Consider the following 19902-nt stretch of genomic DNA (forward strand, 5'->3'; position numbering starts at 1 on the left):
GCAAGAGGCTTGGCAGTTGAGTAGATGGTGGGGCCTAGCCCTGAAATGGGGAAACCTGGGAGAGGAACATGTGACTGGCCTACCTCCTTCTTGTTCCAGTGTCTGAAGAAGGAATCATAGCAAGCACTGAACACGTGTAAATGGTAGTTGCTTCTGGGACTATTACCAGCAGGGTTGGCATGCAGACACTAGTATGCTGGTCTGTTTATACACTGGCTCCCTAAGCCAAAAAAAAAACACCCTGATTTGTAGTGTTTGCCATTTTCTGTAGTTAAATACTCCCACCATCATGGCTGATGTCAGGCTTCTCACATGACATCAGCTGGCTCAGAATTCCTAAAGTTAACAACAGACTCTAACACATTATTGCCAGTGTTTAAAGAAGGGAAGGTCTCTAAACCTTAGTAGTATGAGGCTTCTGACTTGGTCCCATCTCATTTATCACCACTCTAAATTTTCCTCCACAGAAGCTGAGCTCCTCAGGAAAATGCGCATCCAGATGAGAGCCCTGAACATGCTCCAGATGGCCTCCTCCCCTATCGCCTCTGCTCAGAGCCGGGCTGACCCACAGTCTCGAACAGCCACCCGAACCTGGGAGGAAAAGCTTGGGTTTCTGCAGACTGACTTTGGATTCCAGCCTCGGGTGAATCCTGCTGTCCCTGACTATGAAGGCCTTTACAAGGCCTTCCAGAGAAGAGCTGCCAAAAGAAAGGAAACCCGAGAGGCCACTCGCAACAAGCCCTTCCAGCTGAGAACCGCCAGCCTGCATCATACTCAGCGCCAGGGTGATGATGGTGCCCCTGGAGGGAGGAGGGTAAGAATCCACACAGGGGGAAAGGCCAGGGGCTAGGTCCTGAAATTCAGGGATGGGCTTAGGCAGTCCACAATGGAAGGCACAGTTCTCATGATATTTTTCAATCTTAATTTTTTTTTAAAACACCAACTCAATTGTAAACAGATCCACAATTCCTATAAACTTAAGACCACAAGAACACTTCCCTTCCTTTCCTCTCTCTTGAGATTTTCAGAAGTAAGTTCAAGCAGTTCTGGAAGGCAGGGAGTTGGGATCAATTGCTTGGGTCCTTGTGCCAATTCTAAGAAACTCTTCTTATTTTATTAAATACTGTAGGATTGAGATCCAAGTTTTGACCTGGTTCTTAAATTTGAGATCTCATTACCCTTGCCTTATTCCCAGGAGAAAATGAGGATTCTGTTTGACCAGGCCTTCACTGAAACTGAATCCTAGGTAAGACAGAAACTAAACACACATACTCTCTCACCTATACCAGCCCTCATATCTTCTAGGACTCCCCACGGCCACCTGCCACACCCCTGCCAAGGAGTCATTCTCTGAGTGGCCTTGCTTCCCTCTCTGCCAACACCCTCCCTGTGAACATCACAGATGCCACCAGGAAGAGAGAATCTGTAATCAGGTGAGTGGCCAGGCCACATGAGAGACTCATAATGCATTGACCTTGGTCTGAATGCCAGAAACTACCCTGCTGCTGGGCCTCCTCTCCTGTCATCAGAGACCTCAAGGGTTGGAGGAATTCTTTGTTCAAGACAGAAATATAATGTGGCTCTTCAGGGCTTGGTGCTAGAGAACATCTAGCCATCATTCAGAAAATATTCATGTGGCACTTACTATTTGCCAGGCACAATGTTAAAGTTGGAAGACTCTTCTAGAACCCATAGTTTCATATCTAGTCTGAAATACAGAAAAGCAAACAGGCAATCACAGTATTTTGTAATCAGTGCAATGATGGGGGTACAGGAGACTGTGGGGTCACCAGGCAACCTGAGGCAGAGAAATCTCTTGGAATAATAGATGTCTAAGGTGAAATCTGAAGAATGAGGAGTTAGCCAAAATCTGGAGAGAAAGAGAGTCCCAGCCAGAGAAAACAACACGGATGAAGTCCCATAGGTGAAAGAGGGAGGTAGAAATGAGGGATAGGAATTCAGAGAAGCATGAGGGCAGGTGGCTAAACCTGCCACAAGGAGGGTAAGGAGACATCTATTGCTCAGATTTGATATTCTCTGCAATTCATCTCGAGAGCTATAAAAGGTCAGTTGGAAAGCAGGAGCTTCCTTAGTTTTCACTCTTTGACTGGCCAAACTGTCAGGATCCTGGTCTCATCAAGCCAGCACCCCAGCAACAGAAGTTACGGCATGATGGCAGCCCCAGGGAGACTAATGTCACAGAGGAGTACATTGAACCCATTTGGCTCTAAAGACCCACAACAGGGATTTTTAAAATGCATTTAGAATCCAAGGGATACTTCTTCCTTCTTCAGATTTCTTGGTAAGAGCTAATAAATCAGGGCCAAAAGCCTCAGTGTCCTGAGGTCCCAATAAGATAAGCCCCATGAACAGGAGGCTGACCCACCTTTAGAGGATGTCCACATCTGTTTTCCAGGATAGGGAACTTTGCAGATTAAACTTTGATGCTTTCTTTCCTAATCAATCCATTTGAATGTAAACATCCAATGCAAGAGTCTTGATTTTTTTTTTTTTTTTGGAGGAACTCTCCATAGTACCTTGTAGAAAGATACTTACACAAACTCACTAACTGTGACAAGTTGACCCCCAAATGTCTGTGCATTGAAGGGGGCCCCATTTTCAGATCTCTTTGGAAAGCAGATTGCATTCCCAGAGGACCATGAACCTAAGCACCTTCCAGCCCACTGTTTACAGCACAGTGGTCAAGGGCAGAGGCTTGGGAGTCAGAGATCCTGGTTCTAATCCTGGCATCTCCACTGGCATACTGGGTAGCTTTGAGCAAGTAGCTCTTTCTCTCTGATCCTCAGTCTTCTCGTCTATCAAAAAAGGGCATACAGTCCTTGCCTCATTAGGGAAGTTGGATGATAAAAGAGAATGGGTAGAAAGCACTTATTCGTGCATGTATATGCTTGGTTCAGGGTAGGTATCTCAGTAAATGGTAGCTATTAGTATTAATTTGTTTCTAGATAGGCAAGAAGCCTGGCAAAGGCCTACTGAGTGGCTATTTAAGTGAAGAATATTTTAACTCACATGTTTTTTCATTCAATTAAATGAATCACTGTCCACAGTGCTGGGAAAGCTTCATCTGCCACTACATTCAATCCCAGAATCTCATTCTTTCTGAAATGCCAGCTATGGTAAATTACCTACCCAATTCATAGAAAACACCAACTTTCTTTGCACAGAGATTACTAAGATTGCTTTTAAATATGCTCAAATTGGCCATCTATATTCTTCCCTTTAGAAGTTCACTTGAAGAAAAAGGCAAAGCAGATGAGAGTACTCAGTGGTTGGAGATGCACAAAAAGAAGTGTCAAGCAATGTCTAAATCTGTGAGCTTGCGTGCAAAAGCCATGGATCCCCATAAAAGCCTGGAGGAAGTGTTTAAAGCGAAGCTGAAAGAGAACAGGTCAGTGTCCTCCGTATGTCAAAAGGGGGGTGCCTGTCTTGCCATCCAACAGATCAGTGGCCTTGAAAATAACAAAATGAAGTTATTAGGGTAGCCTCCTATAATTGCATGGAATCAAGGATTTTGCCAGGCACATTTACAATATACATATGAGTACACCGTGCATAACTGGAATGAAGGGTATTCTGGATTGGAAAAAAACAGAATTCCTTCTAGAAATCTTGTTAATTCCAGGAACAATGACCGTAAGAGAGCAAAAGAATATAAGAAAGAATTGCAGGAAATGAAGAAGAGAGTACAAACAAGGCCCTATCTCTTCGAACAAGTTACTAAGGTAAAATTAACCATCATTCATTTTCTTCTGCCTTCAATAAAAGGATCTTAGAAATTATTACATGATTTTAATATCTGGTTATTAAACATTTCCTTCAGGCTCAGAGAGATTCTACAATGGGCTCATTTTATTACTATCTTTCCCCAAAATAAATAGTTCAAAGTTGAACATTGCTTAGACTGACTTCATCAAAGATTGGAGCCCAAAAGCATTGATAAAGGGATATTTCACTTTGTTTTCACTACAGTCTAGCTGTCAGTGTGAATCAGAGCGGGGGTTACAGCCCAGAAATGCAGCGACAGTTTGGCTGTTAGTAAGAACATCTTTAACTTACTAACATGACTGAAATGGTCTGATGCTGCTGTCTGTCGCTATTATTCATGGTTCTGGGAAGGCATCTCTCTGGCAGTGTCCATGCCCCGGGGCTTCCCCAGCCTCTGGAGCTCTGCCATATTTATAGGTCTCTAAGGATTGGGGTGCTCACAGACACCCAGAAGACCCTTTCCAGATTAAGTGGTTATCAGGCAGGAAGAATCATTTTAAGATGTTCTCTAGAGAAGCTGAGATCTCCCTTAGGAAGATCTGGAGTTGCTTGAACAGCCTGGAAAGACCACCATCCAGGCAGCTTTGGGCTGCATCAGGTACTTCAGATCCTTCTCCCCATATCTTCAGACAAAAGTTGGGGTTCCCTAATGACCAAATTCCTATTGCTGGGCATTAGCTAGGCATAGATTCCATCTTACAGCCAGTGAGTGCATTATCGAGGAATTTCCTGGGTCCACTCCAACCTTCTACCTGCTCCCTGCCCCTCCCCCCACACACAATTGGATGTCTTGTATATATTTAGCAACTCGCCTGTTAAAAGTCTCTCACACTGACCTCTCCTGTTTATGTTAATTTGTATCAAGCAAAGCACACTCACTCTCAGATCTCACCAGATCTTTTCCCTCTCTAGGAAAAATAGAAAGTACTCTCTGATTTTGCTCTCGAATACTTAAATTACAAAAAAACAAAACAAAACAAAAACCCTTTTTCTGGTCCACACACAGACCATCTATCTTTATGTCCTTAACAGTGTTACAAGTGCCGCTTATTTTCTATTTTTGTATTTTAGCATTTCTGATGGTGGTTTGGTTGCTTTTAAATCTTAAAAGGTTTTTAGTTCATCTTTTTCATCTGGGTCTCACTTGGTCTCCTAAAAATCTAAGTCCTTGCTTCTCAAGAGTGTGGCTCCCAGACAACAGTTGGCAACTCCTGGGAGACTGGGAGAAATGCAGAAGTGCAGGCCCCATCTGAGAGCTACCAAATGAGAATCTGCATTTTAATGAGATCTTCAGGTGATTCATATGCACATTAAGGTTTGAAAGTAATTTTCATTCAAATTTGTGCTCGGCCCAAATGACTGCACAGATGGAAGGGCAGTATTCTAAGGATAGTAATTAAGGAAATATCTTAGAATTGTTTGGTAATTCACAAGATTGCTAAAGCAGATTAATGCCCATTCCATAGGACCTTGCCAGAAAAGAAGCAGAACGTCGGTATAGAGACACCCTGAAGCAGGCTGGACTGGATGAAGACTTTGTGAAGAACAAGTGTCAAGGCACCTATGCTGTACAATGGAAGGAGTCAGAAATTGACGCGTCTCACAGGTAACCTGAGATGCTATCACTCTGCTTCTCTCTAAATTGCCATACCTAATAATGCCACTGGGAGAAACCTTTAGAAAAGCCACTCATATCTTAAGGCCAAACTCCTGAATTTCCATAATACTAATCCGTAGACCTCCAAGTAACACATTTGAATATGGAGAGCAGTTCAGTTCTGAATAAAATATAACCATCTTATACTAAAATATAAGCCACCATACTAGGTTTAGATCCCTTCATTTTGAAAAAGATCATTTTCCAGTTCCAATGCCATGAATCAAAAGTATTTCCACATCACCTTTGAAGAAAAACCACATACATTCTGACTGCTTTTCTAGCATTCCTTAAAAGTAACTTATCAAGGCGGGGCAAGATGGCGGACTGGTGAGCTGTATGTTTTAGTTACTCCTCCAGGAAAGTAGGTAAAAAGCCAGGAACTGCGTGGACTGGACACCACAGAGCAATCTGTCTTTGGGCATACTTCATACAACACTCATGAAAACGTGGAACTGCTGAGATCAGCGAAATCTGTAAGTTTTTGCGGCCAGGGGACCCGCGCCCCTCCCTGCCAGGCTCAGTCCCGGGGGAGGAGGGGCTGTCAGCTCCGGGAAGGAGAAGGGAGAATTGCAGTGGTTGCTCTCATCGGAAACTCATTCTACTGATTCAAACTCCAACCATAGACAGACTGAGGCCAGACACCAGAGACTCTGAGAGCAGCCAACCCAGCAGAGAGGAGACAGGCATAGAAAAAAAACAACACGAAAAACTCCAAAATAAAAGCAGAGGATTTTTGGAGTTCTGGTGAACACAGAAAGGGGAAGGGCGGAGATCAGGCCTTGAGGCGCATATGCAAATCCCGAAGCAAGGCTGATCTCTCTGCCCTGGGCACTTTTCCTTAATGGCCCTGGTTGCTTTGTCTATTAGCATTTCAATAACCCATTAGATCTCTGAGGAGGGCCGTTTTTTTTTTTTTAAATCCTTTTTGCTTTTTCTAAAACAATTACTCTAAGAAGCTCAATACAGAAAGCTTCAAAGAATTGCAATTTGGGCACGTCAAGTCAAGAGCAGAACTAAGAGAGCTCTGAGACAAAAGGCAATAATCCAGTGGCTGAGAAAATTCACTAAACAACACAACTTCCCAAGAAAAGGGGGGTGTCCGCTCACAGCCACCATCCTGGTGGACAGGAAACACTCCTGCCCATCGCCAGCCCCATAGCCCAGAGCTGCCCCCAGACAACCCAGTGTGACGGAAGTGCTTCAAATAACAGGCACACACCACAAAACTGGGCGTGGACATTAGCCTTCCCTGCAACCTCAGCTGAATGTCCCAGAGCTGGGAAGGGGGAGCAGTGTGAATTAACAGAGCCCCATTCAGCCATCATTTGAGCAGACTGGGAGCCTCCCAACACAGCCCAGCAGCCCAGAACTGCCCTGGGGGGACGGCACTCACCTGTGACATAGCACAGTCATCCCTCAACAGAGGACCTGGGGTGCACAGCCTGGAAGAGGGGCCCACTTGCAAGTCTCAGGAGCCATACGCCAATACCAAAGACTTGTGGGTCAGTGGCAGAGACAAACTGTGGCGGGACTGAACTGAAGGATTAGACTATTGCAGTAGCTTTAAAACTCTAGGATCATCAGGGAGATGTGATTGTTAGGGCCACCCCCCCCTCCCCGACTGCCCAGAAACACGCCCCACATACAGGGCAGGCAACACCAACTACACACGCAAGCTTGGGACACCAATTGGGCCCCACAAGACTCACTCCCCCACTCACCAAAAAGGCTAAGCAGGGGAGATCTGGCTTGTGGAGAACAGGTGGCTCGTGGACGCCACCTGCTGGTTAGTTAGAGAAAGTGTACTCCACGAAGCTGTAGCTCTGATAAATTAGAGATAAGGACTTCAACTGGTCTACAAACCCTAAAAGAACCCTATCAAGGTCAGCAAATGCCACGAGGCCAAAAACAACAGAAAATTATAAAGCATATGAAAAAACCAGACGATATGGATAACCCAAGCCCAAGCACCCAAATCAAAAGACCAGAAGAGACACACCTAGAGCAGCTACTCAAAGAACTAAAGATGAACAATGAGACCCTAGTACGGGATATGAAGGAAATCAAGAAGACCCTAGAAGAGCATAAAGAAGACATTGCAAGACTAAATAAAAAAATGGATGATCTTATGGAAATTAAAGAAACTGTTGACCAAATTAAAAAGATTCTGGACACTCATAGTACAAGACTAGAGGAAGTTGAACAACGAATCAGTGACCTGGAAGATGACAGAATGGAAATGAAAGCATAAAAGAAAGAATGGGGAAAAAAATTGAAAAACTCGAAATGGACCTCAGGGATATGATAGATAATATGAAACGTCCGAATATAAGACTCATTGGTGTCCCAGAAGGGGAAGAAAAGGGTAAAGGTCTAGGAAGAGTATTCAAAGAAATTGTTGGGGAAAACTTCCCAAATCTTCTAAACAACATAAATACACAAATCATAAATGCTCAGCGAACTCCAAATAGAATAAATCCAAATAAACCCACTCCGAGACATATACTGATCACACTGGCAAACATAGAAGAGAAGGAGCAAGTTCTGAAAGCAGCAAGAGAAAAGCAATTCACCACATACAAAGGAAACAGCATAAGACTAAGTAGTGACTACTCAGCAGCCACCATGGAGGCGAGAAGGCAGTGGCACGATATATTTAAAATTCTGAGTGAGAGGAATTTCCAGCCAAGAATACTTTATCCAGCAAAGCTCTCCTTCAAATTTGAGGGAGAGCTTAAATTTTTCACAGACAAAGAAATGCTGAGAGAATTTGCTAACAAGAGACCTGCCCTACTGGAGATACTAAAGGGAGCCCTACAGACAGAGAAACAAAGACAGGACAGAGAGACTTGGAGAAAGGTTCAGTACTAAAGAGATTTGGTATGGGTACAATAAAGGATATTAATATAGAGAGGGAAAAATATGGCAAACATAATCCAAAGGATAAGATGGCCGATTCAAGAAATGCCTTCACGGTTTTAACGTTGAATGTAAATGGATTAAACTCCCCAATTAAAAGATATAGATTCGCAGAATGGATCAAAAAAAATGAACCATCAATATGTTGCATACAAGAGACTCATCTTAGACACAGGGACACAAAGAAACTGAAAGTGAAAGGATGGAAAAAAATATTTCATGCAAGCTACAGCCAAAAGAAAGCAGGTGTAGCAATATTAATCTCAGATAAAATAGACTTCAAATGCAGGGATGTTTTGAGAGACAAAGAAGGCCACTACATACTAATAAAAGGGGCAATTCAGCAAGAAGAAATAACAATCGTAAATGTCTATGCACCCAATCAAGGTGCCACAAAATACATGAGAGAAACATTGGCAAAACTAAAGGAAGCAATTGATGTTTCCACAATAATTGTGGGAGACTTCAACACATCACTCTCTCCTATAGATAGATCAACCAGACAGAAGACCAATAAGGAAATTGAAAACCTAAACAATCTGATAAATGAATTAGATTTAACAGACATCTACAGGACATTACATCCCAAATCAACAGGATACACATACTTTTCTAGTGCTCACGGAACTTTCTCCAGAATAGATCATATGCTGGGACATAAAACAAGCCTCAATAAATTTAAAAAGATTGAAATTATTCAAAGCACATTCTCTGACCACAATGGAATACAATTAGAAGTCAATAACCATCAGAGACTTAGAAAATTCACAAATACCTGGAGGTTAAACAACACACTCCTAAACAATCAGTGGGTTAAAGAAGAAATAGCAAGAGAAATTGCTAAATATATAGAGACGAATGAAAATGAGAACACAACATACCAAAACCTATGGGATGCAGCAAAAGCAGTGCTAAGGGGGAAATTTATAGCACTAAACGCATATATTAAAAAGGAAGAAAGAGCCAAAATCAAAGAACTAATGGATCAACTGAAGAAGCTAGAAAATGAACAGCAAACCAATCCTAAACCAAGTACAAGAAAAGAAATAACAAGGATTAAAGCAGAAATAAATGACATAGAGAACAAAAAAACAATAGAAAGGATAAATATCACCAAAAGTTGGTTCTTTGAGAAGATCAACAAGATTGACAAGCCCCTAGCTAGACTGACAAAATCAAAAAGAGAGAAGACCCATATAAACAAAATAATGAATGAAAAAGGTAACATAACTGCAGATCCTGAAGAAATTAAAAAATTATAAGAGGATATTATGAACAACTGTATGGCAACAAACTGGATAATGTAGAAGAAATGGACAATTTCCTGGAAACATATGAACAACCTAGACTGACCAGAGAAGAAATAGAAGACCTCAACCAACCCATCACAAGCAAAGAGATCCAATCAGTCATCAAAAATCTTCCCACAAATAAATGCCCAGGGCCAGATGGCTTCACAGGGGAATTCTACCAAACTTTCCAGAAAGAACTGACACCAATCTTACTCAAACTCTTTCAAAACATTGAAAAAAATGGAACACTACCTAACTCATTTTATGAAGCTAACATCAATCTAATACCAAAACCAGGCAAAGATGCTACAAAAAAGGAAAACTACCGGCCAATCTCCCTAATGAATATAGATGCAAAAATCCTCAACAAAATACTTGCAAATCGAATCCAAAGACACATTAAAAAAATCATACACCATGACCAAGTGGGGTTCATTCCAGGCATGCAAGGATGGTTCAACATAAGAAAAACAATCAATGTATTACAACACATTAAAAACTCGAAAGGGAAAAATCAATTGATCATCTCAATAGATGCTGAAAAAGCATTTGACAAAATCCAACATCCCTTTTTGATAAAAACACTTCAAAAGGTAGGAATTGAAGGAAACTTCCTCAACATGATAAAGAGCATATATGAAAAACCCACAGCCAGCATAGTACTCAATGGTGAGAGACTGAAAGCCTTCCCTCTAAGATCAGGAACAAGACAAGGATGCCCGCTGTCACCACTGTTATTCAACATTGTGCTGGAAGTGCTAGCCAGGGCAATCCGGCAAGACAAAGAAATAAAAGGCATCCAAATTGGAAAAGAAGAAGTAAAACTGTCATTGTTTGCAGATGATATGATCTTATATCTAGAAAACCCTGAGAAATCGACGATACACCTACTAGAGCTAATAAACAAATTTAGCAAAGTAGCGGGATACAAGATTAATGCACATAAGTCAGTAATGTTTCTATATGCTAGAAATGAACAAACTGAAGAGACACTCAAGAAAAAGATACCATTTTCAATAGCAACTAAAAAAATCAAGTACCTAGGAATAAACTTAACCAAAGATGTAAAAGACCTATACAAAGAAAACTACATAACTCTACTAAAAGAAATAGAAGGGGACCTTAAAAGATGGAAAAATATTCCATGTTCATGGATAGGAAGGCTAAATGTCATTAAGATGTCAATTCTACCCAAACTCATCTACAGATTCAATGCAATCCCAATCAAAATTCCAACAACCTACTTTGCAGACTTGGAAAAGCTAGTTATCAAATTTATTTGGAAAGGGAAGATGCCTCGAATTGCTAAAGACACTCTAAAAAAGAAAAACGAAGTGGGAGGACTTACACTCCCTGACTTTGAAGCTTATTATAAAGCCACAGTTGCCAAAACAGCATGGTACTGGCACAAAGATAGACATATAGATCAATGGAATCGAATTGAGAATTCAGAGATAGACCCTCAGATCTATGGCCGACTGATCTTTGATAAGGCCCCCAAAGTCACCGAACTGAGCCATAATGGTCTTTTCAACAAATGGGGCTGGGAGAGTTGGATATCCATATCCAAAAGAATGAAAGAGGACCCCTACCTCACCCCCTACACAAAAATTAACTCAAAATGGACCAAAGATCTCAATATAAAAGAAAGTACCATAAAACTCCTAGAAGATAATGTAGGAAAACATCTTCAAGACCTTGTATTAGGAGGCCACTTCCTAGACTTTACACCCAAAGCACAAGCAACAAAAGAGAAAATAGATAAATGGGAACTCCTCAAGCTTAGAAGTTTCTGCACCTCAAAGGAATTTCTCAAAAAGGTAAAGAGGCAGCCAACTCAATGGGAAAAAATTTTTGGAAACCATGTATCTGACAAAAGACTGATATCTTGCATATACAAAGAAATCCTACAACTCAATGACAATAGTACAGACAGCCCAATTATAAAATGGGCAAAAGATATGAAAAGACAGTTCTCTGAAGAGGAAATACAAATGGCCAAGAAACACATGAAAAAATGTTCAGCTTCACTAGCTATTAGAGAGATGCAAATTAAGACCACAATGAGATACCATCTAACACCGGTTAGAATGGCTGCCATTAAACAAACAGGAAACTACAAATGCTGGAGGGGATGTGGAGAAATTGGAACTCTTATTCATTGTTGGTGGGACTGTATAATGGTTCAGCCACTCTGGAAGTCAGTCTGGCAGTTCCTTAGAAAACTAGAGATAGAGCTACCATTCGATCCAGCGATTGCACTTCTCGGTATATACCCGGAAGATCGGAAAGCAGTGACACGAACAGATATCTGCACGCCAATGTTCATAGCAGCATTATTCACAATTGCCAAGAGATGGAAACAACCCAAATGTCCTTCAACAGATGAGTGGATAAATAAAATGTGGTATATACACACGATGGAATACTACGCGGCAGTAAGAAGGAACGATCTGGTGAAACATATGACAACATGGATGAACCTTGAAGACATAATGCTGAGCGAAATAAGCCAGGCACAAAAAGAGAAATATTATATGCTACCACTAATGTGAACTTTGAAAAATGTAAAACAAATGGTTTATAATGTAGAATGTAGGGGAACTAGCAGTAGAGAGCAATTAAGGAAGGGGGAACAATAATCCAAGAAGAACAGATAAGCTATTTAACGTTCTGGGGATGCCCAGAAATGACTATGGTCTGTTAATTTCTGATGGATGTAGTAGGAACAAGTTCACTGAAATGTTGCTATAGTATGTAACTTTCTTGGGGTAAAGTAGGAACATGTTGGAAGTTAAGCAGTTATCTTAGGTTAGTTGTCTTTTTCTTACTCCCTTGCTATGGTCTCTTTGAAATGTTCTTGTATTGTATGTTTGTTTTCTTTTTAACTTTTTTTTTCATACAGTTGATTTGAAAAAAGAAGGGAAAGTTAAAAAAAAAAAAAAGAAAAAAGAAAAAAAAGGAAAAAAAAAAAAAAATTTGTATTGCCCCCTTGAGGAGCCTGTGGAGAATGCAGGGGTATTTGCCTACCCCACCTCCATGGTTGCTAACATGACCACAGACATAGGGGACTGGTGGTTTGATGGGTTGAGCCCTCTACCATAAGTTTTACCCTTGGGAAGACGGTTGCTGCAAAGGAGAGGCTAGGCCTCCCTGTATTTGTGCCTAAGAGTCTCCTCCTGAATGCCTCTTTGTTGCTCAGATGTGGCCCTCTCTCTCTGGCTAAGCCAACTTGAAAGGTGAAATCACTGCCCTCCCCCCTACGTGGGATCAGACACCCAGGGAAGTGAATCTCCCTGGCAACGTGGAATATGACTCCCGGGGAGGAATGTAGACCCGGCATCGTGGGATGGAGAACATCTTCTTGACCAAAAGGGGGATGTGAAAGGAAATGAAATAAGCTTCAGTGGCAGAGAGATTCCAAAACGAGCCGAGAGATCACTCTGGTGGGCACTCTTACGCACACTTTAGACAACCTTTTTTAGGTTCTAAAGAATTGGGGTAGCTGGTGGTGGATACCTGAAACTATTAAACTACAACCCAGAACCCATGAATCTCGAAGACAGTTGTATAAAAATGTAGCTTATGAGGGGTGAAAGTGGGATTGGGAATGCCATAAGGACCAAACTCCACTTTGTCTAGTTTATGGATCGATGTGTAGAAAAGTAGGGGAAGCAAACAAACAGACAAAGGTACCCAGTGTTCTTTTTTACTTCAATTGCTTTTTTTCACTCTAATTATTATTCTTGTTATTTTTGTGTGTGTGCTAATGAAGGTGTCAGGGATTGATTTAGGTGATGAATGTACAACTATGTAATGGTACTGTAAACAATCGAAAGTACAATTTGTTTTGTATGACTGCGTGGTATGTGAATATATCTCAATAAAAGGATGATAAAAAAAAAAAATAAATAAAAGAAAAAAAAAAAAAAAAAAAAAAAAAAAAAAAAAAAAGTAACTTATTAGTTCCACCTCCTCCATAACTCATATTGTTATAATTCAAAGGGCAAAAAGCACGGTATCTCTAAAACTCTCGTTTGTTTTAAGTCCTGATGGCCCCTCCTAATTCCTGTCCCAGTTGCCCATAAATTTGCATTGGCACCCCATATAAAATAATGAAAATGCTATTTGAGACCATTCTTAAAAGTGACAATGCTTTAACTTAAAATTTTAAATTTCATAATGCTTTTAATTTATTCTGTAGCATCCATGAAGCTACGAAACTCAGCATCAGAGATCCACAGAAGGATTTAGAAGAATCTCTAGGACAGCCTACAATCCCCAAGAAAGAACTGGAGGAGCTGTTTTATGAATCACTGGATAATCTCAAATGATTTATTCAGTATACTTGACATTACTGCTTTTGAATATTAAGCAGTTAACTTGGGGTTGAGTCAAGGTAGACAAAACTTGGGTTTCTGAATTAGGTCTACTCTTGGAAAATGGGAAAAGAGTAGCAGATAACAGGGAATGGTTCCAGGAAATCAAAGTAGAGAAGCTTAGGGTGGAGGGATTATAACCCAGAGTTAAGGGTTCTTGCTTTATGCCTCATACTTAAAAGAGCATTGGTTCAGAAAAGAGGGCACAAGCCCAAATGCCTACAGGGGCTAGGCAGGAAACCTAAATAGGTCAAATAGGTTGGGTGTAAGACAAGAGTTAGTGGAGACTAGAAAGTATAAATCCTTCTGTAATATAGGCCCGTACTGCTAGATCAATCATGTTTTCAACTGAAGCCAGAAATTTACATACTGGCAATTAATTTAAAAATCCTTTGGGAATACTGTGTAAACAAAACAAAATACACCTGTGGATCCAATTTAGACCATGGGGGACAAATTTGCAACTTCTAGTACAGGGTTTCTCAACCTCAGCACTACTGATATTTTGGATGGGATAATTTGTGGGGGAGGGGAGTGTTGGCCTGTGCACTACATGAAATTTAGTAGCCTCCGTGAGTTCCACCCATTAGATGCCAGTAGCATCTCCTAGTTGTTGTGACAACTAAAAATGTTGAAAATGTCTCCCAACATTGCCAAAGGTCCTGGGGGTGGGGGTGGGGGCACACTTGTCCCTGGCTGAGAACCACTGCTTTCTATAAAAAGCTCAATGTTAAAAATTCATGTAATTGCCATGAATTCCATCTATATAGTGCAGGACAATTATGCATGTCATTAATGAAGAACTCTATTTAAAACAGTTAATTATTTTATCAGTTTAGAGTGTCACTTCATGGGTGTGTGTGTGTGTGTGTGTCTATGTATGTGTCAGAATGAGCTTCATTTTAAATAAATTTAAAATTTCTCCAATAGCCATTATTTTTGAATAGTAGGTGATTTTTGGAATACTTTTCTTCTCATCAAAAATAGGTACATAGCCTTTTCCAGTAGCTACAAAGAGAGGATGATGGCAAGAGTGGCTACTCTAACAGAAGCAACTTTCTCATTTTTTACACTTTCCGGAAAAATTAGAAAGTATCTATGCCATTGCTATTTTTCCAGACTCAGGAATATCATTTTTGGTGGTGACAGAGTAATACTCCGATTACTACCATCTGGGACTGCTAGTTAGAGATGACACTCATGTCGTATTTCCCAGGACTCCTAAGGGTCAATCAGTGTCCTATCTAAAAGGGAAAGAATGAGCTATTTTCTTACTCTCCTTTCTAACAAGACAAATTTTGTTCAATACAAGGAGCCAGGAAACTGTTTTATTTAAAGAGAAAACAATTGAAGCTCTTAATCATGTGATTTTTAAATTAAGAAAAGAAAACCCTCTTAACATGCTACTATATGTTCCATAAACAAAGAAAGCAAAGTGACCAAGTAGAGGTGTATAGGATAAGATAGTACATCAGCCTGAGCCAAGGGGGATTCAAGTAATTTATTTTTGCAGCCCAGTGGCGAAGAGTCTCTTACTCAGGTTGCTAAAGGGAGAATGTCACAACAGAACTGACATCACTCCCTTCTCCAAAGCAACAAGGCATCTTGAAAACTTCCTGGTGAAGTTTTATGGTTGGTGGTAGGAATCAGTTCATCCATGTGAAAAAACAGCTGAGTCTGGGATGAAAACTCATAACGAGAATCTTCGGCCAACACATAATCCAAATTCACTTTTGGGACAGGTCCATCCCAAAATTTTGCAGTGGGAGGGAGAGGTTAGGTAGTTACCTAGCTCACCCCATTCATTGCTTTGTTCCTTCTCTGGATCAGATGATAGTTTGAAGAGAAGTCTTCCTATATTCATCTTGTATGCCAGGGAAGATGACCAGAGGCAAAAGCAGGACCTCATTTTGGTTCTGGCAGATCTTGAGCCTTAAGCATCCTGTTCCCACTAAGTATGCACTCTGGAATTGGACAGAGCTGCTCTTCCAGGAGTCAACACCCATGATCATGTACGGCTTTCAGTTAAGTCTCCTTGATTTAGTAACTGTAAAAGATTTTAAAAATCCAGAATAGGTTAAGATTGAATTATAGGAAAAATAATTCATACAACTTACAAGCCCTGAACAATGCATGAACCCAGCAACTCTTTATTATAATCACTGGCAAGATGGGTCAAATCGACCAGGTATCTAGGAGACAGACCAGTGAATGATGTGGTAAGGTGGTCTGACAAAGCAGAATAACACTCATGCAATTGACCCTTAAGTACTCCTTCTATATGGGGAGTGGTCTTGTGAAAGCAACTCCAGTTACTGCAAAGACCTTCCAGATAACAGGATGAAGTGGATAGTTTTTTGGGAGAAGGCTGTTGACTTTAAGTCTCAAGAGCCAAGACACTAAGTCAGAGATGGTTCCTCAGACTCTGAGGAAAGAAGTAAAACAATAGTCACTTACAAGCCAGTGATGAAGGAATCTATCAATTTCAGGTGAAATCAGAAATGGGGGACTAAATGTCTTAAGTCATTGTCAGCCAAGGCAAAGGCTGAAGGTCAAGTAAGAGAAGGAAACAGAAAAGGTAGGCTGTTCCCAATATGAGTTCTATATGAGAGCTGGAACCCACTCATAAGAAATTCAGGGATTCCCAGAGCTTAAAATATCTTTCCTGTGACAAAGGGAGTTAAGGCTGAGGGACTAAAGCAGGATGGCAGGTAACACTAACATTCTATTCTAGACCCAAAACTTCTGTTGAAATGGAATTTTATACAATAAATGATGGAATTGGTTTCCATTTTATTATGAAAAGAACAGAAAATCCAGTGAAATTCAGAAGTAAAACTGGAATTATAAAGACAAATCTGATCGGTTAAACTCTCAACTCAGGATTTATTAATGATCTTAATTTGGATGAAGGTAATTTACATGAATGAAGCTGAATTTCAAAACTTTTCATTTGATGCTGTATGATGGGGATATAGAAATACTATTTGTAATCTCTGCAATGATCTAGACATTTGCAATCAAACTCAGCAATGGCATTTTATGAAAAATGTTAAAGAATTCATAATTTCTATTTTCTGCTTTGGTTTTACTTGGAAAACGTCATAAGATACAATCAAAACTAGCTGGAAATCACTTACACTGGTTCTTTGAGTCCAAGAATGTGAACTTGAAGGGGTTACATTTGTTGGCAGGAGAATACAAAAACCCTGGATTTGTATTTGACCTGCAGAATGAGTCTTCTCTCTCTGATTCTTGGGAGACCAAGCAATACTGAGGGGAAAACAGAAACTGTCCAATATGAACCATTTGAACCAGAGCTGACTTGTAGTTTTTGATATATTTTCCATGGTAGTTTCTTTTCTTTCTTTAATTTTTATAGTGCAAAAAATTAAACAGCAAAATGTTTCCAACTGTAATCACTTTTAAGTATACAATTTAGTGGAATTATATTCCCTAAATTGTGCTACTATCACCATCATCCATTACCAAAACTGTTCAATTAGAGCAAAGAGAAGCTCTGAATCCATTAAGCATTAACTCGTCTTTCCCACACCCTACCCCTGGCCCTGGCAAACTGTAAACAACCTTCTGTTTCTGATCTTCTTATGAACTACCCTTGCATTCCTGGGATATATCCCACTTGTTTGTGCTATATAATCTTTTTAATGTGCTATTGGATTTGGTTTGCTAGTATTTTCTTGAGAATTTTTGTATCTATATTCACAAGGGATTTGGGTCTGTAATTTTCTTCTCTTGGGATATCTTTATCAAGCTTTGGCATTAGGGTGATGCTGGCCTCATAGAATGAGAAAGTGTTCCCTCCTCTTCAATTTTTGGAAGATTCTGAGCAGGACTGGTATTAATTCTTCTTGGAATGTTTGGGAAGATTCACCAAGGAAGCCAGCTGATCCTAGACTTTTCTTTGTTGGAAGGTTTTTGATTACTGATTCAATCTCTTTACTTGTTACTGGTTTGTTAAGGTCTTCTATTTCTTCTTGAGTCAGTGTAGGTCTTTTGCACATTTCTAGGAATTTATCCATTTCATCTAGGTTATCTAATTTGTTGGCGTACAACCATTCACAGTATCCTCTTATAATAGAACTTTTATTTCTGTGAGTAGTAATGTTCCTTATTTCATTTCTGATTTTAGTTGTGTCTTCTATCATTTTTTGTTTATTTTTGTCTTCTAGGGCTGATCTAGTAGTGAACTCTCTCAGCTTTTGTTTATCTGGAAATGCCTTAAATTCTCCCTCATTTTAAAAAGACAGTGTCACTGAATATAGAATTCTTGCCTGGCAATTATTTTCTTTCAGCCCTTTAAATAGGTCATCCCATTGCCTTCTTGCCTTCAGGATTTCTGATGAGAAATCGACACTTAATGTTACTTAGGTTCACTTGTACATGATGTATTGCTTCCCTCTTGCAGCTTTCAGGATTCTCTGTCTTTGGCACTCGACAGTTTGATTATAATCTCTCAATGTGGATCTCTTTGAATTTATTCTGTTTTCAGCTCACTGAGCTTCTTGAATGTGTATATTCTTGGATGTGTTTTGTTAAATCTGGGAAGTTTTCAGCCATTATTTCTTTGCAAATTCTTTCTACCCCTTTTTCTTTTTCATCTCCTTCTGGGACTCCCCTAATGTGTGTATTGGTGCACTCAATGATGTCCCAGTTCCACAATTCTTACACTCTGTTCACTGTTTTTTCATTCCTTTTTCTTTCTGCTCCTTAGACTGGTTAATTTCAGTTGTTCTAATTTCAAGTTCACTGATTCTTCCTTCTGCCAGGTCCAGTCTGCTGTTAAACCCCTCTAGGGAATCTTTAATTTGAATTATTGTGGTCTTTGGCTCCAGTATATCTGTTTGGTTCTTTTTTATGATTTCTAGCTCTTTACTGAAATTTTCATTTTGGCATGTATCATTTTCCTGATTTTCTTTATTTTTTTCCATGTTTTACTTTAGCACTTTGAGTATATATAAGAGAATTCTGTTAAGTCTTTTTCCGGTATTTCAAAGTCCGGGCTTTCTCCTTGATGGTTTTGTGTACATTATTTTGTTCTTTTGAATTAGCCATTGTTTCCTGCTTCTTTGTATGTCTTGCAATTTTGTTATTCACAGGACATTTCAATATTTTAATGTGTTAACTCTGGAGTCTGGTTACTCCTTAAGCTTGTATCCAGCTAGTACTATGACAAAGATTTTCTTGAATACCAGGAACTAACCAAAATAAACAAAACCCAAAAACAAACAAACAAAAAAAAATGAAAGAAAACTCTCCAAGTCTTTGCATATTGGCTCTATTTAAGAACTCTCCTTTAGAGTTTAGCCTTCCTTAAAATGAGCCTAAAGAACCACCCAGAAGTGAAAGCTTAAGGTCTTCTCTGGTCTTTTCTTAGCATGTCTTTTCCTGGGCATAAATATTTGGCCTTATGAAATTCCCCCATTTATACAGATACTTTTTGAATGCCCCTCTTATCCCAGTAAATTTGCTGTTTTTTCCTAGTCCTGAATGCTCTACTGTATGTGTTAAAAATGGCAGTCTTTGGCTCCAGGAAACTGGTTTGATTGTTCTCTTATAAAGTTTTAACTGCCACGTAAGCCATTTCTCTTTATGAGCAAGTTCTGGGATGCAGAAGACAGAAATAACAGTCCTGGTTCAATCCTTCAGGCAGCCACCAAACTAACTGGAACAAGAATATGCGCATAAAGGTTACTCTGCTCCTTCAAGGATGGGACCAGGTACCAGGGACCAGGTCTGGCTCCACACCAGCAAAGGTGTCATGAAGCTTTTCTACCATTTTGTCTTTTTTGATTGAGCACTCAGTTACTACAACCATTTAACTTTTTTCAGTGCTCTGAAAAAG

General features: G+C 40.0%; 2 protein-coding genes across 10 annotated transcripts in view; one reads left to right on the forward strand and one right to left on the reverse strand.

Annotated features, from left to right (window-relative positions):
* The window catches only part of FAM161B (FAM161 centrosomal protein B), a 31139-nt gene that overhangs the window by 5269 nt on the left and 5968 nt on the right, over nucleotides 1-19902 (forward strand). For 2 of the 5 annotated variants that reach the window (XM_037832314.1, XM_037832316.1), the window contains exons 4-8: nucleotides 468-814; nucleotides 1306-1433; nucleotides 3245-3409; nucleotides 3644-3743; nucleotides 5253-5392. In XM_037832314.1, the coding sequence (XP_037688242.1) occupies nucleotides 468-814; nucleotides 1306-1433; nucleotides 3245-3409; nucleotides 3644-3743; nucleotides 5253-5392 (880 nt within the window). Of the gene's footprint in view, nucleotides 1-467; nucleotides 815-1305; nucleotides 1434-3244; nucleotides 3410-3643; nucleotides 3744-5252; nucleotides 5393-13861; nucleotides 14970-19902 lie in introns of those variants that run through there. The other 3 variants (XM_037832315.1, XR_005216288.1, XR_005216287.1) reach the window with 3 other exon arrangements.
* ZNF410 (zinc finger protein 410) overlaps nucleotides 15519-19902 on the reverse strand; it is a 64656-nt gene continuing 60272 nt past the window's right edge. For all 5 annotated transcript variants that reach the window (XM_037832322.1, XM_037832321.1, XM_037832318.1 and 2 more), the window contains one exon: nucleotides 15519-16083. In XM_037832322.1, coding sequence (XP_037688250.1) covers nucleotides 16045-16083 — 39 coding nt within the window. In that variant the 3' untranslated portion in view covers nucleotides 15519-16044. The remainder of the gene's footprint in view (nucleotides 16084-19902) is intronic.

The sequence above is a fragment of the Choloepus didactylus genome, chromosome 4 (assembly GCF_015220235.1).
Source record: "Choloepus didactylus isolate mChoDid1 chromosome 4, mChoDid1.pri, whole genome shotgun sequence".
Lineage (NCBI taxonomy): Eukaryota > Metazoa > Chordata > Mammalia > Pilosa > Megalonychidae > Choloepus > Choloepus didactylus.